The sequence below is a fragment of the Rhopalosiphum padi genome, chromosome 2, assembly GCF_020882245.1.
Source record: "Rhopalosiphum padi isolate XX-2018 chromosome 2, ASM2088224v1, whole genome shotgun sequence".
Classification (NCBI taxonomy): Eukaryota; Metazoa; Arthropoda; class Insecta; order Hemiptera; family Aphididae; genus Rhopalosiphum; species Rhopalosiphum padi.
Window position 1 is genome coordinate 46,446,262 of NC_083598.1, and position 24,179 is coordinate 46,470,440.

The window sequence follows — 24,179 nt, forward strand, 5'->3', positions numbered from 1 at the left end:
AAATTACGTTCCTAAATCGTCTTTTTTCCAGAGATGATATTTCCGTCATCTCCTGTATAGTAAGAGCTAAAGATTCTATACTAATATGAAACAAATAAAACAAAAAAGTAGAGTTACAGTTGTAATTTAACAAAAATAGCTCTTTATGTAACAGCATACCACCTAATCGTATAAAACTTAACAAATATATAGGTAGTATGTGTATGTTTAATGGGTATAATATGATATAATAATATTACTTATTAGGTCCATGAATGCACGTTTTAGGGTGGGTTAAAGCCGTGGGTCCATCGAAGACATGTTTTTTTCTTTTTCATATAGAATATATATATATATATATATTTATCGTGTATACAAAACCCCATGCTGATCGACGGAATAATAAAAAATCTTAAAAATAATACTGTGAATGTTTTTAACTAGATTTTATTTTTTTTTTCTTACTGCAGTAGATTTTAACTGAAAACCCAGCCTAAGTATATAATATATTTTTAGTTGATACTAAAAATCAAAACGATTTATTCTAATTTTATGCATGGAATTGCCGCTGTTTAGATATTATTATACTTTTAATAATTAATATAATTTATATATATAGTAATATCGTATAAAATATGTAGTATAATATTATATTTATGCATTTTTACTTAGAAATTAACATTTGGACTTTGCCTGCAGGTATATTACATCGTGTGCCCAGAAGTTGTGATAAACTTTGCAAATTTCTCTGCTACTCCAACTGCTAGAGAACTTACCCAAATCGAACACGCCACAGGCAAATGTGTAGATAATGCTGAAGTGGTAGGAGGTGGTCCTCCAACTTACCTGTGCAAAGGAGACGGAAAGTGGTATCTACCGTCAGGTGGATGCAAATGCAAAGCTGGTTTTGAGGCAGACATAGAAGCACAAACTTGTATAAGTGAGTATTACACAAAAATTTAATCTAAATAAAAAGTATTCATTGACAATATTTTTCATGACACGAGCGATTAAACTTGATTTTTTTAAACTAATCTTGGAGGATATTTTATGCACGTCATCAATAAAGCATAATTATTTATAATCTTTTAATAAGTACATTGTTAATCTTATTCATCCTGCCGTATTAGTAGTATTTCATACAGATAGTATAATTTATAATTTAAATACGCTATCTATCTTATCATTCTTATCCATCGTTTTTGTATTAATCCATTTACCTTAATATTTGTAATGTCTAATGGGTTTATCTTTTCTGATAATACTCGTCTTATTTTCACATTGTCAATAATTTGAAAATCCATATTTAATTCATATTATTACATTAAAAATAACAAAAACTATCTCGTCAAATTTTCAAATACTATGAAAATAAAAACTAAGTGAAATATTGCCTGTTATGTATTTTATAAGAGTGTATAGCATACAATTATTTTGTATAAATACGGATATTGTCTCATCCCAGAAATTATGGTTTTTAATTAAAAAGTCTATTGAACCTCTTTAGAGTATCATCATTCATCGCTCAAGCAGACAATGTACACGTGTTATCTCGTATAAAAGCCGACCGGAAATCCAATTAAAATGATCCTTTTCTCAGACATTATACAGACTATAGCAATAGCGATAACAACAACGACAACGACAACGACGAGTTCCTTCGCCTTACTTTAACAATAATAATAATAATAATAATAATAAGCGCTGGATTCAGTTTGGCGCGATTATAAATTATATCAAAGGTCGTTTGTCGCACTATATTTACACAAGCAGTCGCAAGTCCCAGGATGGTTTAGAGGAGGGGTCTGAAAGTAGTGTAGTAGTTTGAACCCGGCAAAGTTTTCGCGCGAGACTGAGTCTGAGATAATTAGCCGAGATAAGGGGAAACTATGTTATCTCGTGTTACCCGTTAAAGCGAAGTGGCAGGGTAGGACGCGACGCGTCCACTATAATATTTATATATATATATATATATATATATATATACACCTGAACAAACCGATTTTTGGTCTCGCTCGCCAAAGGTGTAATCGCAAATTCTCCATCTGATAATTATTTCAAAAGAAATTCTTTTCATAAACCTCTTTGGCCAACTTTTAATAATCGTCCTTCGGCCGTGCACAAGCATAGTCAATGGTTATTTCCATGTATTAATATTATAATATATACCCTATAGGGATTTACGACTGTGCGCGCGTTAAACTTTTTGCTTTGGTTATCGTTTCAAAAAAAAAATACACGTATATACGAATACAGTTTTAAAATTATAATATGATGTATATACCTACATAAGTATCTACCGAACGTTTACTGCATTTTTATTAGCGTTATTATTTATTATACGTATATACGAAACCGTCTTTATGTACATGCATATACAGTGGTTATGTATTTTCTCTCGCACAAATATCATATTATCGACGATGGACTCCGCTTGTATACATGCTTATATATTTATATACAGGAAAAAAGAATCCGGTTCGATTAAAGTAAAAAAAAAAATAAATAAATATAAAAAACGGTAACGTTAATTAGTATACCCGGCAATACATGTATGTGTGTGTGTGTGTGGTGGCGTACACTCTTCGCCCGACAATACGCCAAAAAGCCCATTAACTCGTTTATTTATATTACTCTCATCGACGTTATCCGCGTTTTATGCAGATTCGGTGAACGAGCTGGACGGTGTGCTTGCGCAGTGTGTTCGCCGCCGTCGGTGTTTGTTTAATAAGCGATTTATATGCTCAAGTATATTGTATATACATATATATATAATGTCGGAATATTATTATAGAATACAATGCGCATAATATATTACTATTATTATTTCAATATATAATAACGCGTTTTATAATTGCCCTGTTGAGTTGTTCTGCGGCTGTCGTTATTATTATTAATTTCGAACCGCTGTCGTGCGCTAGCGTGGGCCCTGCGCGATTCGTCTTTTCCAGAGATTCCAATGAAATCGCTTCAGCGTCGTGCGTCAATCTCGAGCAGTGTATCGTTTTTGCGTAGGTAGACGGAACTTATATTGTACTATGTACACACGCACAGGATAACAGGTACACTAGCAAGTATTAATATTATATATGTGAAAAGTCTAAGCGACGCAATAGATTAAAAAATATGACATGTGGTGTATGCGTTCATACGTTGTCAAGTAAATAGATACAATACTATCATAATGTGAACTAAAAACTTCGAACTCTGGAAAAACTTCGAATACGTGTGAGCTTAAGACAAGACCTACATTAACATTATTATTTTTTGCCTGCGATATAAATCCGGATACCACCTCCATAAAATGCAAATTGAATAAAGGTAAAGAAAAAAAATATAATCATACATTAAAAATGTAATACATAACATCATATGCAATACCCACCGTCAACGTCGTATTTAATGTCGAACTCAAATTATTATTAAACACATTTAAAGACGTGCCATATTTTATATCCCTCTCCCCTGCAAGAACACGTATAATGCTACTCATCGAAACGTTTTTGCACCGCGTTACAGGTAACTGGTCTATGCATCCTGCTCGATAAATAAATTATAATAATATAGTAAAGTAAATCATAGTTATATTAGTTGTGCAGGTAGATCGATCAATATAATAAACGCCTGTAATTATTAACGGCATAATCCTATTTGGAGAACGATTATATTATATATGCTTAAGTATTCACAATGTGAAGAAAGATTCGGTTGGCGGCGGTTCCAATTGTTGAAGAATAGTGTTCTGTTTTTGTTTCTCTTCAATATTTTCTACGTTCCAACAGAAGACTTTAAAATTTGTCATCGTTGCAAGTTTTATCTTAATTGTATTATTTCTATCATTAACGATGCATTGTGTAATCTTTTAAGACAAACTTTGTCGAAAATTACGATTATATTAAAATTATATTATAGATAATACTGCGTAAGGCATCCTCTATATTCGCTTAAAATATATATAATCTGCAACGCGTTACATAGAGCATTTTTTTTTTATCGTTTTTGTCGCTACCCAGTTACAAGTAAATATCAATGTGAAACTTTAACCGGTTATACAATTTTTGGTTTCCGAAGCTTTAGAATTCAATTAATTAGAGTCGTGATGCTTATATAAAGTAGAGTACCTAATCAGTAATCACTATCTAGACCCCATTGCAATAAGTTTTACCAAAAAATAAAACACACTAAAGTACCTACGGTGTTGTGTGTAAAATTAAACCTATATATACTTCTGCAGTGTGCACAACTTTGGTCATCGAATACGTCCGCTGAATGTATCGATGTAGTTTATATAGGTATATACGAAGTAAATTAAAAAATAAGTTGTCGCCTGTTGTTAGCAACTAGCAAATTATATACTACAGTGTTAGTTCGTCGTCTCACGCATTCGCCATCACTTTCAAACAGATGCATGTTATGTATATAAATGGCTGCATGTGTACAAATCATATTATAAGTTCATATAAGTAATCATATAAGTTTACTTTTTCTTTAAATATACTTTATAATAAAAATAGGAAAATTGACTTAAATAAACTTTTAAATGTTTTTGTAGGCATTTGAATTGATAAAAAATGTATTCAAGTTCTAAAAAAATAAAAGTCACTATTCCCCAGGATTCTGAATAATTACATACTTATTACTAGGGCCTGGATTTATAAGCTATAAAAACCTTAAAAAATATAATAAAAAAAATCATTAATTTAATTATTTTTAATACCTTTACATAAAATTATTTTATATTATGATAAATTTTCAATAGTGATGTCGAATATTATAATTTTAATCTAAAAAAGCAATAACGAAAAGTTAAATTTAACTAATTTAATTAATTTATAAATACATACCAAAATCAAATTGTATAGACTGTAAATATAACTATAAATACGTTATTTAATTAATATAATCAAAATATTACATATTACGCATTTAAAAACCATATATATGCAGAGAAAAATTCTAAAATACAGAAATACGCTATACGTGTCGAAAAATGGCAAAATATGGAAAAATATGGAAAATAAAACTTTGTATTTAAAACCTATTGACTATAATTCAAACTAGCTACTTTTTGGACTGTTTGAAAAAAACATACAAAAGCATATAAATCCGGGCCCTACTTATTACTTAGTAATATTGTATCGTCGACTACGATGAGACTCAATATTTTAAATCAAAACCCTTAACTCCTAAAAATCAACACGCGGTCTCGAATCGGTGACCGGTAGTACACGGTAGATACATACCTAATAAATAATAATATATGATGTATATCAGTATATAGTGGTCGCACTTTAATATTTCGAACCACGCGATGGCCTGCGAGCCGGATATGTACGCTGTACACGAGCTGGTTGTCTACGTGTGCTATTATAATATACAGGGTGATAAATGTTCGCTACTGCGCCGCTATTTTTGTATATATATATGTATATATTTTAGCACAGCAGTAGTCTACTTCATACAACGATCTCGGAAGCACGCGTGAATATAATATATGTGTGTGTGCGTGTGTGTGTCTGTGTCTGTGTGTGAGCGCGCGCGTGTGTGTGTGTGTATCGTAGCGGTGATCCTCAGGGGTATCAATCTTAATCGAAAAGGGGACGGCGGGTTATACGCGTATATGTGTGTAACGCATCCACAAACAATTTGTCTCTATTAATATAACGCCAATACACGCCAACAACGGTGTACTCCATCTATCATTCTTCTATAATATACTAGTATATATACGTATATATACACACTCTCCAGATCGCTCGCCGTCTCTCCCCTCAGGGCAGCTATTACCACCACTACAACTATAGGGGCTTAAACGTATATGCATGGTGTGTGTATGTATGTGTGTAGTGAGCAATTAACGCGCGCGCACGGGAGTTTAATGAACCGCAGGCGTGGCAGGCAGGACGAACGCGCGTTTATATTAATATTATTATTGTGTATACTGTTTATATGTGTACTTATTTATACGACGAAACCGATTTTGATAACGATATAAGCGGCTCAGTTTTCCTAATGTGGTTTCTCTTTTTCAGTCTGTCCTCCGGGCAAATACAAATACGGCGTCGGGGATGATAAGTGTCAACCGTGTCCGGCACACAGCAAAGCGCCCGACCAGGGGATGTCCGAGTGCAGGTGCAACACCGGATACTACAGGTCGCCCAAGGATCCGAAATCGGTACCGTGCACGCGTAAGTATTACATTTTAATTTAATAACGATATATTTATGTATTGTACGGGCATGCATTACACAAACGACATCGTGCTTTTGAACGTTACAATTTGTTATTGTGAGATTATGATTAAAGTCGTCGTATATCTCCGGCGAGAGACCTCGTGGATTCGATATTATTATATTTGTATTTAAATTGTATAACATGCGTTGTCTTTGAAGACAATCTCTTACGACGCGCAACGGCTCATTTTTTCGTCTGGTAATTACGCGCGCGGGTAGTGGTTAGCGAGTGATGTTCAGCTTAATGTATAGCTTAAGTATGTACAGCTTAATGTGTAATTAAATTTGTTCAGTCATTTGTTCTCGGTTGGAATTGAAAAAAGGACGTTCCATTAAACCGCGTGAGGGTTCTAAACGACTTTGAAGTCGCGGTCGCGAAAGATCTCTCGCGGTCACAGCACCAGCAGTTATTATTTCGGTAGTTATATCAAAAGCCCGGCGAATTCCGTTAAATCTCCGCCATTTAGAAACTCGGCAATATTAATAATAACCATTCGCCGTCGTGACTTCTCTTCCTCCGTCTTATGCCAAGCCTCTCTCAATCACACCCACCCCTGCAGGCAATAATATGTATATAAACCCGTAGAACCGCATCAAAGTAAACGACTTGCCGTCCGAAACTTTATAATATTTGCATTTGTCCCATAGGGATTTTTCTATATATATGTATATGCATACAACGTAATAATATAATATATGGATGTATACATAAATATTTTCATTTATATTTTAAACAGATTAGATTTTACCCAGCATTTTCTGTACTTCTGTTATAATCGGAGAATTGTATTTGTTTTTTTTTATTATTATTTTAATTTTGATGTCATCGCTAAAGCTATTGCTTGGAAACCTATAAATAATTGTATTTGACTGAAAAAATAGGAAATTAATTAATTCATTTAATATATTATAATAACTTAAAAACACAATTTGTATTGACTGAATATTTTGTGAGTACGAAAGTACACTAAACGAGAACATTTCTAAAACGTCATCTGCGATCATTATTACGGTAAAGATATTTAAAAATGCATGAAAAAATCTAGTTTCAAGCCATGTCAATATTTGTATTTTATACGTTTTTAAATTTCAAACGCATTGCTTTGTACCGTTTAGTAAGAAATAATTAGACAATTTATTACAATTTATTTAAATCGACTCTATTTTAAAATTGAAATTTATATAAATCCAACTTATCTTAATTCGATTTACACACGTATACATCAATATTTGTTTTGATTTGAATATTTTTATTTAAAAAAAAAAAATACAAAAAACACTGCCTATGAAATTTATTTTTTGGTTATTTGATTTGCAATCTCTAAATATGTGTCTACTAAAAAGTTAAAAAATTAAATTTTATACGCGTACAGTTCCTATATATTTTGCATTTTATTTTTATGCATTTATTTCGAAGTACACAGTTAAATGATAATATCTTTTTTATTCCGGTATGTGGGTTACATATAACCGACAGTTTTAAAAAAAAATTACAACAGAAATTTTCTATCTTTTTATAAATCATGTTATGATCTTATCAGCTTGTAAATACAATTGCAACTCCCTTTAAGAGGTTAATATATATTATATATACATATATATATATATATATATAAACATATTTTTTTTATACAAACATGAAATCGATTCGTGTAGAGTTATTTAGGTGAGACTGTCCACATACAACCGAGGGAATAGGGACCTAACACTGTTGTCGTTGTTGTTGTTGTCGTCAAACGACCACACCGAAAATTCACCAATAATCCGGCTGAGCAAACCCAATAGGTAAATAACACGCATATATACGCATACATAACGTAACATAATTTCGGTCAAAGAATTTGGTGCGAAATCCAATCCTATTGTTATGTATCGTTGGGACAAAAACATGTCATCCGACTACCGATGTTTATCTTCTGACAAAACCCAAAGGTTCATCGGCGGCGGTAGCTATAGCACAATATAATAACGGATTCTTTTTCTCCGAGGGGTAAGAACGAGTATGAGAATGACAAAAAAAAATATATATAGTCTGGTCCGTTAAAATAAAAACTTATATACCAGATTTCCGAATTCCTGAATTTCTATCGGTTCGTTTCTCCCCTTCCCCATACTGCGATCTCTGGGTTACACTTCTTTTTGAGATATTTATCTCATCTCCGTGAACGACGTTTAGTGAAGAACGACTGATGACGACGACAGTGGCGGAGAATATAATATACGAGTGATAGCCGATAGGATGTGTGAGGTGTGCATGGTGGGTAGGGAGGTAAGAAGAAACCGTAATGCTCTGCCGACGATAAATCTCTAAAGACAGTAAACAAGGCCCTACGCAGATTGACGTAGAAAACTTAACTTATCAGCAGATGTTTATCGTGCTGGCGGCGGGTTATAGTTATAGTACATACAACAGTTCGTTCGTTTGGAATTGAAATAAGAAAAAAATGGGGCCCGCGTGTGCGTCAGACCAAGGAAATGTCGACGACGACGGACATATACAGAGTCACAATGATCGATACGAGTATTTTTTTTCCTATATAAATATTTTTGTATTCAGTCGTATATGTGTACCTACGTTTTGTAAACCCTTAGGAATTATAAATCTAAAAGAAAAACTCGCTTAGTTTAACCCGACATTGTTTTTTTTTACTTCTACTGAAAATATGCATATGTATATAAATATTATTTTGATTTATAGGATCCATCACTAAGATTCTCTCGATCACAAAAACTACGCGTGTTGTGAAATTTTTCTTTTGCGCAGTTTTTAATTGATTTAATCAAAAATCGAATTTTCCAAAAAAAATTCACAGTTAATATAAAAATCATTATTAGTTATATTCGGCATTTTATCCTAGTGTTTTTTTTCGTAACTTTTGTAAGATCACTCATTATATGTTTAGATATATAATAATCACATATACAACATGAATGTTACAACATCTGCGTGTATATACGTGTATACATGAGTGCTATACATATACATAAAATATAGTATATATATACATATATAATATATATATTATGTACTGAATTTACAAAGCTTAAAAAACCTAAAAAGGGATGTTCATCCTTTTATGTTTCATATAGAATATAATGAGAAAAGTCGCCTCGGCACGACCTACCCAGACGAACTCTTCAAAAATGCTGTTGCCGCAGTATACAAAGCGGCGGCGGCAGCGACCCAACCTCTCTTTCTTTTTTTTTGTCTTTTCGTATACACTACTTTTTATTATTATTATTATTATTATTATTATTATGTGTATGCGACGTACGTGAAAATATATCGTTGTCGTGTAGAGAGCACGTCTGGTGTGGTGAAGAGAACTGTTTTTTCTCTGCACAAGGAAGTCGGTACTCCATATACATACACCGCGTGTACTGTTGTACATTATAGTGTTCGTGTATTACACACATATACACACACACACACACACATATATATATATATATATATATGTGTGTGTGTGTGTGTGTCACGGTTGCGCAAAAATTCAGTTGTTAAAAAATTATGATTTGCTGGCTAATTATTTTCGGGTTTTGAGTTCGACAAAGTAAGTATTTTTTTTTTATTATTATTCCCGGTGAAGTGTTCAACACTCGAACATTGACAACGTCGTGGCACGTAAAACACCTACCTCACTTATCATCGTAAGCTTGATAATAATTAGACCGATTCGCTTGGTATAGTATGTTTTGTCAATAATCCGAGAATATTTCACCGTAATACGATGTATGAGGTTGAAGATTTCGTTCTTCTTTGGGGTTATTAATTAATTTTTTATCGTGTGACGTGTGCTTGATTGAGTTAGACTGCCGACGAAAGGACTAAACAATAAGAAAGAAAAAACTCCCGTGACACAAAACATTATTAAACGTGAGGTTGTGTGTCTGTCTGTTTACTATATTTACATACATGTATTTATGTATATTTTTTTATCTACATTCGAAAACCTCTATCTACAGAATTCATTTCGGCGTCGAGACCGCGCAGCTAAAACCTTTTAAATCTGTCAAAGGCTGAGACGGAGGCGGCGATATATATTTCTTTTGGCTTTTTCCATAATAGTTTTTTTTTTGCATCCGTAATAGGTTTTATATATATTACAGTCGGTAAAAGTTATTATCCGTCGTCGCATTATTATTTATATCCGATTTCAATTGACGAATAAATCCCAATCGCTTTTCATACGATCGTGCGACTGCGACTACTTCGACGGCGGCGGTGCTGTGGTGCAGGTGGTTGGGAACGGTCGTCGGCGGAGGAGCGTAGTAGTTTCGCACGAGATTACTTTAAGCGAAATTTCTTTCATTCTTTCGTTTCCCGTTTTTTATCCCGAGAGGTTAAGCCATAATAAATTGTCCGGAAATTGCGCACTCAGCAAAGGGAGCAAAAAAGTACGTAGCCGCCGCCGCCGCCGCCGTCACAGTCGGTTGTTTATAAAGAATTATTTTCATTAAAATCTTTTTGGTTTTTAATAATTAAAACTACAACCGCGCACATTTACCACCAACACCATTGCTCTTTCACGAGAGTTTTCTGTTATTATTTTATTTTTTTAATGAAAATATAAGCAACTTGGCTAGTAGGCTCCCGACGTTTTGCATGCGTTTGCTGTGGATATGATATCCGTTAAATTTTACGGTTTTCATTTTTCTTTCCACTGCAATTAAAAAATTCCATTTAAACGAAAAGCGATATATTCTTTATTTTTATTACTATTTGGTTTTTATTGGATAAATGAAATATATCTTTACTCGGTGGACTTTCGCAATAATGCACACTAATAATAATAATAAACAAATTAGTTTCTATTATATTATTATCAATGGTGGCCATTCAACTTAAATAGTTAATTGCTATATACATGTATGGTTTTTATTTTAATCGTATACCAAATTACGGAGATTAAAAGAAAAACATTACTTAACATTACAATAAAAGTAAGTTTTCGTTTGTAAACATTTAACTAACTATTGTATAACGGTATAACGGGGCAATATAATATAATATAATATTATGTTATATAATCGAAATACAAAAATAATAATTGTTTCTATAAGTGAGTGGGTGGTTGTAATAGTGGTGAGGGACGAAAGAAAAAGTGAGGTTTTTAAGTCTGAAACTCTAAAACGAAGAGTGAATATTATATATACATAGTCACACGGAGGGAGAGCATCGGTGAATATTTAAACAGAGGACGTGTTTACACAGTGAAGTCGGCCTCGACAAAAGGAGAAAATGATGACCCTGAACTTAGTACCCATCTCGTCTTGTTTTATTTGTCTTCAAATACCCTGATGAACGTCTTATAATATATGTGTCCGTCCCGTTAAAACAAATAACGAATTCGGTGTACTCACACAAGTATACACAGAGGCATATTTAGACCTTTTCTAAGGAACGAAATCAAAACTTTATGATGTGTAATTATATATATAAATACGAAATCGAAATTTTACGATACACTTGATCATGTGTGTATACGGGAGCGGTGCGGAACACCCTGCGGCCGTTGTGTGTATTTGTTTATAATTATTATTACAGCGTACCATATATTATACTGTATACATTATATGCATGATAATATATCTGTACGTATATATATGTTTATGTAAAAAGGATATAGGTGTATATGCGCGAAGGATAATTATGTCCACGTCGATCTGCTCATATTATTTACTGCTCATGCGCATATTCAAAGCCAGTTAGTTATATTATTATATTTATATTCTCATTGAAAGGCATTTCATATTATTATTATTATTATACGAGCTTCCAGTCGCCTATCTATCCACTTCTCATTCTTTATCACTCCTCTCTCTCTCTCTCTCTCTCTCTCTTCCGTTTGTGTTTATACCAGACCGCCTACCTTTCCTATGATCGCGCTCGGTTTATTTAGAATTTACTTGTTCACCTTACGGCCGTAAATAATAGTAATAATATTATTATATATTTATATCCACCACCGACGCTCGTGCGCGCACAACAATTTATAATAAATATGTTTATACAAAATAATATATATAAACAAAAATATTTATTTTTTTTGTTCCTCATTTAATATAGAACCACCCTCAGCACCGCAAAACTTGACAGTCAACTTTGTAGACCAGTCAACTGTAACGCTATCGTGGAACCCGCCGAACTTCCTCGGTGGTAGGACTGATATCGTGTACAGGGTGACGTGCGACATGTGCGGTCCGTCCGTTGTGTTCATGCCCAACAACGTGAGTATTATACACACAATATACTTTATGTAGATAAAATATAATATGTCCATTTATCTCAATCTTCTCTCTTTATATCTCTATTTCTTTCTATGATTAATCGTGCACAGTCTGTCACTATACAAGTAACCTATAGATACTACGTTGTAAGTTATATATATATAATATTATATGATTGCATGTGGTTCTTCCAGGAGGTGTTCAATGATACCAAGATAACGATAAGCGGTCTGAGTCCGGTCACCACGTACAAATTTCACGTGTGGGCTGAAAACGGTGTCAGTAACCTCACGTCATCTGAGAACCGACAATTTGTTGACATAGCCGTGACCACTACGGAAGCTTCCGTGAAGTCCGCGTCTGTCAACAATGTCCGCGTTATGTTGGTCAAGGCGTCCGAGATCACGTTATCTTGGGACCCGCCCATGGCCAGCTTCTTCGATCCTGGCGATGATGATGCTGCCGTCGAAGTTTACGAAGTAAGTATTGCGACAACCCTCAAATAGAAAGCGCCATATGTTCGATAAGAGGACGTTTTCTAATGTTGTAATTTTTGTTTTCCCTCCACCCACAGGTTAAGTTCTATCCCCGAGGTGACGAGTCGAATGTCAGTAACAAACTCACCGCTGACAGACACATGGTTTTTACGGCACTTAGGCCGAAGACGGACTATGGATTCCAGGTGCGTGCGAAGACCGCTCACGGTTGGGGCGAGTACAGCCCGACCATTTACAAAACGACGGGGCAATTGCTCGGAAGCGGTAAGAACACACAACAACAAGTCCAAAGAAAAAACGGGATTAAAGATGACACGGGTAAAACAAATTGATTGTTGAGAATGAGAGGCCGTCGTCCCTTTTTTGCGTCTGGCTGCTCGAATTGAAAGTGTATCGTTTACTAACGGATTATTTTTTGTCCATTCTAGCTTATATTGGTGACGAAGACAACATGGAAGTCCGGATAATCGCCGGTGCCACAGTCGCGGTAGTGGTTGTCTTAGTGGTCGTCATCATTATGACGGTATTGTTCTTAAGGAGGTGCGTTTTTTTTTTATTCTTGTCGTTGCAATACTTGATTTAAACCTTTTGACAAAGTAATTTCATTCATGACTTAACATATTTTCCATTTCATTTTCAGTCGGAGCAATGACGAATGCAACAAAAAACAACCAAGCGATTGTGACACGTTAGAATACAGGAATGGAGAAGGTAAAAATGCGGTTATTTAATTTTAAAGTAAAAATAAATAAACATTTAGGATCCACATTACATTAGTTAATTTTACAAGTAAAAAATATAAATAACTATTCAGCGACGGTAACTTGCGTCGTTAATAACCCTCGCTCCTTTTAGTTCAGAGCAAAATTCCACACAGACTTATCTTTTGTTTCCCTATATATTAATGTGCACTACCTAGTTTTCATGTTTTCGTGTGTTTTACATGCATCCAAAGGACTTGTTGTTACCTACAGTAAGTGTATTACATAGTTTTCCCTAGATAATTAATAGATAATTTTTCATTCGAACACGTTTTATATCCTCAACAACTATGAATTTTTCTTTATTCCGTTTTCACCATATATATATTATACTCCAAGTTAATTAGATCCACGTGGTAGTAATATGTTAGTTTGTTTGTTATTTTTTGTTTTTTCTTATATGTTGAATAATGCCTATAATTGTTGTACCTCCCTCTATCCGTGTATGTTGCTCTTAGTATATCCATTTACATAATATTATTTTTTGTCCTAATAACCATCGGGCGCAAACTGCTGATTGACGGAAGCTAACATTTTTGTTTATTTTTGTTTGCCTGCATTCCGCTTTGTGCTTTTGGTGTGAACACTTGTGTTTTGTTTTTGTTTTCCAGTGCATTGCAATTTGGACAATCCTCCCATAGTTGCCACTCACACTAGCAGCAGTAAGTCCATGGCTAATAGTTTTCCACTTTTGCGCCTTATATTTTTTTTCATTAACAACAGTTTTTTAAGAACTCAATCAGATTTTTACTGATCTTTTATAAATTTTACAGTGACCACGCCTCTATTTACTCAAGTTGGCTCAACCACGTCTAGGTCGTACATTGACCCGCATACATACGAAGACCCAAATCAAGCAGTTAAAGAGTTCGCCAGAGAAATTGACGCTTCATATATCACCATTGAAGCTATAATAGGTAAATGATACTAATGATAATAAAAAACTAAAAAAGGACTAGTAATTTTAAAGTTGCTCTACTCAGTGTGATTTTGATACGAGCTAATAACTTATAATAGTATTTTAACATTGTGTTTGTCTACAACATTATTATACTTTGTTAAGTTCTCAAAATAATATTGAATAAAGTTGTATTGCTTATTTACACAACGTTTGTAAAGAAACAAGCATCGAATGACTCTGAAAAATGTATCGAAAAGCGTAAAACTTTCAGTCTTAATAATAACGATACATAAATACTTTCGCGCTTACTGCCACTATAACATACTTTCTTAATTATTTACCATTATATCATGCAATCAATCGAACGTGCATGTAAACGATATATGTTGATTTCCCAATAGGTGGTGGAGAATTTGGTGACGTGTGCCGAGGAAAATTAAAAGTTCTCGGGTCTCCTTCCGTCGAAGTCGATGTGGCCATCAAAACACTAAAACCTGGTAGTTCAGACAAGGCCCGCAACGATTTCTTGACCGAAGCTTCAATCATGGGACAATTTGAACACCCCAACGTGATATTCCTGCAAGGCGTCGTCACACGATCCAACCCGGTGATGATCATCACCGAATACATGGAAAACGGTTCATTGGATACGTTCCTGAGAGTGAGTTCATACTAATTTTACATTCAAAATCATTTTTTATTTTTTAACCATTTATTAAATATAATATAAATACATGTACAATTAGTATACTGAATAAACATTTTGGTTTAGCTACCTTCTTTAAGCATAGCTTGAGTTGAAGGTAGCGAGTTATTACGAAATTATTTTCTTGAATATTAAATTATAGCATAATATACAATTCACAATTATGACAAAAATAACAAAAAAACAATGACAAATTTATAAACTAGGTAATGAAATTTACAAATTAGTTATGTAAAAAAAAAAAAAAAACATTAGATAAATATTTATTTATATAAATATTATTATTAAATCTAAGATACCTTTTAACATTATTTTCTAGATAATTGAAATAAGTTGGTCCTTAATAGTCTACAAATTTCTGACCAATACCTTTTTTTGAATAACTGACATTTAGATTGTATCTTAAAGATTCACGTTTATTTTTATACGGATCGAATTTAGGATAATTTTTTTAAAGTAAATGATATAAAATATTTTTTATATAAGAGATTTAGAGGAAGTACGCCTAGTTCTTTGTAATTATCATTAGTAGAACCGACTCGGACTGTTTTATTTAGAGAGATACGAACAGCTCTATTCTGTAATGATATAAGCAGTTTTAGCGTTATTAATCATAACTCTATCACAGTCATAACAACGAAAAATATCGATGTTTCACGTGTATAATCTGTATTTATGTAACTTAATGTAGGCCAACGATGGAAAGTTTCAAGTCTTACAGTTGGTTGGTATGTTGCGAGGCATCGCGTCCGGTATGCAGTATCTCAGCGAAATGAATTACGTGCACCGTGATTTAGCTGCACGCAATGTACTAGTCAACGCTCAGCTAGTGTGTAAAATAGCAGATTTCGGTTTGAGCCGAGAGATCGAGAGCACCACTGAAGGAGCATACACCACAAGGGTAAGTCAATCTTTGGAGAACATATATTTCCAAAATTAAAATTATGATTATCAGTTTTGTATTAAACGACGGACTAACCGGATTGTTGTTGTGTGTTTATTGACAGTTTTCAAATTTCCAGGGCGGTAAAATACCGGTCCGGTGGACCGCACCCGAAGCCATAGCATTCCGCAAGTTTACCTCCGCATCGGACGTATGGTCGTTTGGCATTGTCGTGTGGGAAGTGATGTCGTACGGTGAACGTCCATATTGGAATTGGAGTAACCAGGACGTGATCAAGTCCATCGAAAAGGGTTACCGGTTACCGGCGCCCATGGACTGTCCAGAGACCATTTACCAGTTAATGTTGGATTGCTGGCAAAAAGAAAGGACGCACCGACCGGTGTTTTTGTCTATCGTAAAGACACTCGACAAGCTCATAAGGTGTCCGGACACACTCAGGCGGATCGCCCAGAATAGGTAAAAACCTATCAATAATGGTTTATTTCTTCTTATATTTATTTTTTTTCTCACTAACTATATATAGTAGACCGGAATATAAAAATATCGATTCCTTCCGATAAATTAATTAATTATATTAATTATTATTGGAAACAATTATTTATCGTGTATATGAAATCGTTATTTATTCCGATCTACTATTCGGTTTCATAATACATTATTTTAATTTCTCTTGGGCTTTGCATATTCGTTCATATTTTGAGTACTATGTTTTGTATATTTTTATATACTTGATGCCACTGCTGATTGGAGCTTTGATTTTTTTATTTTTTCATTAGTAATTGCTTCGTTCATTATTATTTTTATGGAGTCATACTATGACGGATTATCTTCAATTAATTAATATTTATCAAGGTTATGAATATATTAACCATATGTAAATTATACTTGTAGCTCGTTAATATCTGTTTTTGTGTAAAATTATTTTTACAATATTATTTCAATGAACTTTACAAACTAGTATAGTCTTACTTAACATAAACAAAATTAGTTATTTTATATTTTATAAAATATTTAGAAAAATATATAATTTTATCAATTTGTATTTTTTATTTTATTTAGTAACACGTCGGTGAAAAATTTTCGATTAAAATCATTTTTAAATGGCAAATGTATAGGAATGTGCGTAGTAAATAAAAAATTTTCAAATTTATAACTGAATATGACATTTTTTTTTCTCTGATATTTAATACCTCTTGAGAAATATGTTATCAGAATTCCTCGTTTGATCTGAACATTTGGTGGAAAATAATTCTAGTTTAATATTTTTTACATTTTTTCTTTACTTCAAAAACAATTATTGGAAACAATTTCCAAGTATTCGTTTTCAGTAACGTAATTTATTTCTTAACATTGTTCCGACTCGTGCCTTACTTGTTTATGTATATAGTCTTTCGAGTTATTACTTATTATAAAACAAAATAACATTATATTATATACCCATCGGTGCAACCCTCATAAATATCATATCTTCCGAAATCATTTCACCGAACAGTTGTTATATCGCGCCATCTGAGCGAATCGGAAACTCGTCTGGGACTACTTATATACACAATTTATACCGAATCATATAAAATCCGAATATAATAATAAATGTCAGAAAACCTAGTGTAAAATCACCTCCGTCTCGAAAAGTGTGTTGTAGGAGGAGGATAGGGAGATCCTTTAAATTATAGTTCCGAAACGTCGCGTAGAAACTAAACGAAACGTATGTTGTAAGTATGTATAGGTACAATCGTTGTTAATCTAACCTCCGGAATTGTTGAGCGAATTTCGTCAAGTTAGAGTGCGCGTTTTGTTGACTTTGAGAAGACCCAATAGTGGCAAAAACTTTTCTGCCAGAAAACTTCTAGTATAAGTTTAATGTTTTCGCGTGGTATACGTACATATCAACCCCCCTCCCCCTAAAAAAAGGGAAATAATGCAATTTCACCTCGCATATTATTTTTTTACAACAATTTAATGAAGATAAACTCTCAACATACATAGATTATGTATGTACACCTCTGTCCCAGATGGGCAACGACAACTTTTATTATTTTAATTATTATTATTATACAGTCGTTGTAACACTTAAATAATATTATATATCTGTCCACGATGATATTATATTAATCCGAAAAGAACTTTGGGTGCGTCTCTCTATTTTGCTCTTTGCTTCTCTATCACCGTCTATTTTCATTTCATCCGTATTATCCCTCCCCCCGTCCTCCACACACACATACATACGCTACTTCTCTCTCGCCCTTCGGAAACACTATATAACTGGGCTTTCATACTTATTATATGAATATTTTTGTACACATATAATATGTTTGTGACGTATGTCAAACTTCTCGAAATCGTCACATAAAGGTATAAACACATTACCATAATAATGTATATTATATATTACGTCATGACATCGTTTTATTCGACATCGGCTTTGGTTTTTGCTGATATCGACGTAGTGCGCATATAATATATTTATGTATTATAATAATAATAATATTATGTTTCAATTATTTTTTTTTCATTTCAACGTATTAAAACATTTGTATTATGTTGCCGCCGTTGAAAATTATATTCTTGGTATTATAACTATTTTATTTTTTTGTTAACGTACAATTATTTATTTTAATTTATTATTATTATTATTATTATTTTATCGTTAACAAACGCATTGGGTTTTTGCATGTTTGGACAGCCGTCCGCCGCCTGTTAACCCGTATTATGTGCCGGTCGTATTTAAGTGTGGCTCGGATTGGGTGTCGTTTCATCACGAATGAGAGACCGTTTGTTTGGCTATCCGCGAAAAGGTAATACCCGTTATGGCGTAACGTACATATATATTATACATAAATATATATGTATGTATGTATGTATGTATGTATGTATGTATGTACGTATATACCACACCTAAATACATATATATCTCTGTACAAATATAGTTAGTATTTATTATATATATACACGATCCCGCCCTTCCCCCTTTCACCTGACTTAATTCGTCATCGTCATCATCATCAACATTGTTAATATTACTGTTGTCGGTATCATCAGTTATTAGCGCCGCCGTCTGCGGTCATTCACACGGTGCTTTATGCAAATAACATTAATATTATTATACGATTTAATAATCGGCGCCCCCCGATTAATATTATGCCCCAATGATGTACGTGTACCCATATCCTTCCTTGCATTGTGTACATATAATATAATTAACATTTGGTTTGTTTTTCCTGCAACAACCGCTTCCCAAAGTCCTCCGCCGCTTATATACGGCTAATACGCTTTTTTAGTATTACAATTTATAGAGTATATGTTATTTTGTTTTTTTCCCACCGAAACGATAACGCGCATTATCGTACACATAAAGAATATAGTTCATCTAGTTTACTGGATCTCTCCCTCAATTTCTTCTTAAGTGAAGATATACTTTGGTAAATCGCTCTAGTTTCACTATCTATATTTGTATATTATGTGATTGATCAATTCAACGTGATACCATTATTTTGTTTTCTCTTTCAATTTTGTGATTTTGATAAAAAAAAGTATAGTATTATGAGTCTAATATAAGTTTTAAATTATTATTGACTTTAATAGTAAGACGCGCATTTAAAAAATGTTAATGTACCTAAAAAAATATCGAATATTAAACCAATATATAGTTAACTAATTATAACTTATATAATTTTATAATGTTGGTGTGTAAAGTATTTCACCATATTGTTCTTATTCTTATTAATAGCTATAATCTCGTAGTATAAAATTAAAAATTGTGATTTATCATAAAAAAAACTTAATACAAAATAGCAAAAGACTATATAGATTTATTTCAAAAACTTAGTGCATGTTACTAGATAACCACGTAAAAGTTATTTTTTCCAAAATCACAAAAATTTACCGAAACAAACGAGTGTATACCTACACAATATACTGCATTATTAGTGCATTTTACAATAAATAAATATATATATAATATATATAAAGCACATAAAAGTATACTCATCGCCTTGATCACATATTATATATTGACTATCGGGTGTATTTCTACAATACGTTACATCTTGATATAATATCAATGGTGGCGTGACGACTTGATAATATTATCAAAGACAAACATTTCACAATGTAATATAATAATCATTAGCTCTTCTTATTAAATAAAATAAGAAATCAGTTCATTTCAACTGAACCATTACAAAATACAAAATTTCTATAACAAATATCCGCACACCGTGTATAATACCGTCTATATATATACCTTATTCTTCAATACCCTTCAACATTTTGGAAGCCTCGCCACGCCACGCTATCGTATATTATATTATAGTATAGTCGTGTCAATACAATAACGATAGAGAATAATCTATCTTCCGTAGGTATACGTTGATATACGCTGCAGTGGTGCAATAGGAGGATGTCCTTATAACCTAAAGACATATTGTATTAACTTTAAAGTAAAAAACAATAAAAGGATTCTACTTTACAATAAACATAACGCTAACATACGATATAACAATAGAATGTCTCAATGTAGCCTCACTCTCTTACCCTGCGTATTTTTTCCATTTACGGCACTGTAGTATAAATACACTATCGCGTACCTGTAGGTATATCGTCCACGTGTACGTCGTGTAATGTATAATAATTTATATCGTACCTATGATATTATGACATCACATACCTATTAATATAATATTTATGATAATGATAAATTGATAACAATATATTAAAATGTATTCGGTGTTGTCCCACAGGTCCGTGAACCCGCTGAGCTCGGACGCGCCAGACATGACCCAATTCGGATCGGTGAACGAGTGGCTGTGCTCGATCAAGATGGCCCGGTACTTGGACAACTTCGAACAGGCGGGCATCGTGAGCCCGAAGGAGGTGGCCCGACTGACGGTAGCCGACCTGACGGCGCTGGGCATCACACTGGTCGGTCACCAGAAGAAGATCATGAACAGTATCCAGGCCATGCGGGCGCAGTTCTCGGCCAACCTGTCCGAGGGCTTTCTCGTGTAAGCGAGTAAAAAACCGGACACGTTAGTGCGCATCATCGTAGAGATGTCGGCTGTGGCGACCTTTGGTTCCTATATGATATTATTGCATAATATAATAGTATTGTATCAATGTATATATTATTATATGAAATGTATATATCCGGACGAACGATGACACGCGTACTATCATGACGATGACGACGGCACGTCGAGACTTAATGTTATAATAATATATATATATTTTTCCTTATTCAATATGATCTAGACTGTACCTGTATATTATCATTATTATTATTAATTATTACTATATATAACTATTATACGTTATCTTTGTAAGTACGCGTTTAACATGTTTATATATAATATATTGTATATTTTTTCTCAATGACTTACTATATATTCAGCAATATATCGTCTCTGTAAATTAACTAGGTATTGTATACTTCTCCCCCACCATCCCCTATCCTAAAGTATCACCGATGCCATCACACTCGTCTATTCGTTCAATGTACCGACTAACTGAATTATAAAAAATACATTTTTTTTTAAACGTAAGCTAATGCCCCTATTTATATTGTGAAATTTTGATTAATTTCGTAATTAATTAACCTAATATGTTATAATTCGTATATATTTTGTGCGTACGATTTTCTGTTTTCAATCGAACCGGACTCTTTCATCGAATTGTACACGAGTTCGAGGATACAACGTTAAAGTATATAATTATTTATATTATTGTACATTTTTTTCAACCACCCTACTTACGTATATTTTTTTTCGCGTGTATTTAGTGTTAATTATTTCATGTACATTGTGTATAAACAAAAAGAAAGATAAGTAAATAAAATTAAGAATATTAAGACGTTATTGTGTACATATTATTGTTGTCTTCTGTACAACCAGACTGTTTTTTTTAGTTTTTATAAATTATTGTATTTTTACGATCGTCCCGTATATAATATTATTGTATTATAAAATATGTGTAAAAATGTAAATTAACTATTATAATATACCTAGGCAAGTTATACTCGCGTTTCGAGTAAACTTGTGCGATTACTGATACGTAATACAGAAATTTGTTTAGCAAAGGACGTTGAAATTGCAATAAGATTATTTATCTATATCAATGATGAAAAAAATATGTTTAATATTATTGTATGAATATTTTTAACGGCAGACCGGTCAAAACGTCTGCCAAAAATTAACTGTGATAAAAAAAAAAATACAAAATAATTATATTAATAATAATACCATTTACCAACTTTTTGATTCCCATAAATCGAGCGTCGATGAGGATAAAAAATGTGTATAGGTTTTACTTTTTAGTAATGTATTGATCCCCCCTTCCCTCATTTTTTTATTATATTATTATGTAATCTTAATTTATTCTATTGTTGTGTATAATCACTGCCCCACACGAGTCGTTTAATTTTTTCCCATTCAAAACTGGCATAATGTACTTTATGACATTATAATGATACGTCTATTTGAAAGTTTTAAAATAGTCTTAACCGATGAATCAATACGTTATTATGTTACTAACAAATAACACTATCTCAGCCTGTGTATATCTCAAATATATTTTCGTTTACGCGCGATAAAAGTTTACTACAAAATGTTTTCAAACCTAAACTTAACAACGAATAGGGGGAATGACTTAAATATAATAATAATAATAATAATAATTCTATTAAATGTAATAATAATGTAATCTATAGATCCGTTGAATAACCGAGTATAATATGAATAAAAATAATTGATAGTTACTGCTGTTTCACTGTGTTCCGTCCATATACAATATTATACTATAATATTACGTCGACTTACAACTTTTTGCCAGTTTTCATTTATTTTTATTCTTATAATTTCCAATATTTTCATTTTTTTTTCTTATAGTTTTGGTTATCTTACAAAACTCATCATGTATTTCATCATTAAAATAATAATTATGTAAACAATCAAAATTAAATTATTACTAGCGTCCCACCCCTTCGCAATATCCCATAATTCCTTTATATTATTAGTGTAAACATTTTAATATTTTATGATATCTATATAGTGTTTAATAACTAATATTATATATTTTTATTATCCCGTGTGAAAATTAAAAATTATCAAACAATTAGCGAATATCAAAAAATACCGTATTCGATCGATATTATAATAATATTATATTCTCTAATATTTTATAATATCCCCGTAAAATCGGCCACAACAGAATGTGTCTACATTACTTTTAAATAATAATTAATATTATTAATTTTTGTATAAATAAATTGTCATTATTATTATTATTTATACTATATATTATATATAATTATAAATACTATTTAGTAAAACATGTTGTTATTATTATAATTATTATATACATTTTTTTGTCGTTCTATCCGCTCGATTCTTTCGTTTTTGTACAGTTTGTAAACAACGATTTCACACCCGACTTTATTTTAAACTTATTATTTATTTTTTTTATACGACATATATTATCATTATTGTATTATTATTATTATTATTATTATTATTATTATTATTATTATCAATTATTATTATAATATGTATACATTGTATATGTCCATATATGTAGAGTTATTAAAACGGGCTTTGTGTGTGTATTGTATAACTCAACAATATATTATAAAATATTATATGTACAATGAGAAAAATATTTCTAACACTGATGTGTTTTATATTTTTTTACGCCTAGAAAATGTCTATATCAGTCCACTTATTAATTGTCCTGGAAACAATGAAATTAAAAAAAAAATCACAACACAGTGCCACCAAAACGGCACTGCGAGAGTCACCGATGCCAGCTGTATACAACCTATTATATGTGACTTCTTCACGCGCACATAAATTCATACCATAATAAATACTAAATTGTGTGCGATATGCAAATGTGTTTACTATAATATTGACTTACGCAGAAACTACGATGTCGTTTACACGTTCCTATATTATGCTCATACTAGTCATACTACT

The 24,179-nt window shown here is 32.5% G+C and overlaps 1 protein-coding gene across 9 annotated transcripts in view; it reads left to right on the forward strand.

Annotated features, from left to right (window-relative positions):
• Positions 1-23,862, forward strand: part of LOC132923276 (ephrin type-B receptor 1-B) — a 125,438-nt gene extending 101,576 nt beyond the window's left edge. For 2 of the 9 annotated variants that reach the window (XM_060987152.1, XM_060987151.1), the window contains 13 exons: positions 679-919; positions 6,012-6,167; positions 12,283-12,443; positions 12,638-12,922; positions 13,018-13,258; positions 13,369-13,480; positions 13,581-13,651; positions 14,313-14,363; positions 14,475-14,618; positions 15,004-15,263; positions 16,000-16,209; positions 16,316-16,668; positions 20,952-23,862. In XM_060987152.1, the coding sequence (XP_060843135.1) occupies positions 679-919; positions 6,012-6,167; positions 12,283-12,443; positions 12,638-12,922; positions 13,018-13,258; positions 13,369-13,480; positions 13,581-13,651; positions 14,313-14,363; positions 14,475-14,618; positions 15,004-15,263; positions 16,000-16,209; positions 16,316-16,668; positions 20,952-21,219 (2,553 nt within the window). In that variant the 3' untranslated portion in view covers positions 21,220-23,862. Of the gene's footprint in view, positions 1-678; positions 920-6,011; positions 6,168-12,282; positions 12,444-12,637; positions 12,923-13,017; positions 13,259-13,368; positions 13,481-13,580; positions 13,652-13,895; positions 13,914-14,312; positions 14,364-14,474; positions 14,619-15,003; positions 15,264-15,999; positions 16,210-16,315; positions 16,669-18,895; positions 19,008-20,951 lie in introns of all 9 variants that reach the window. The other 7 variants (XM_060987160.1, XM_060987154.1, XM_060987153.1 and 4 more) reach the window with 7 other exon arrangements.
• The last annotated feature ends 317 nt before the right edge of the window (positions 23,863-24,179 follow it).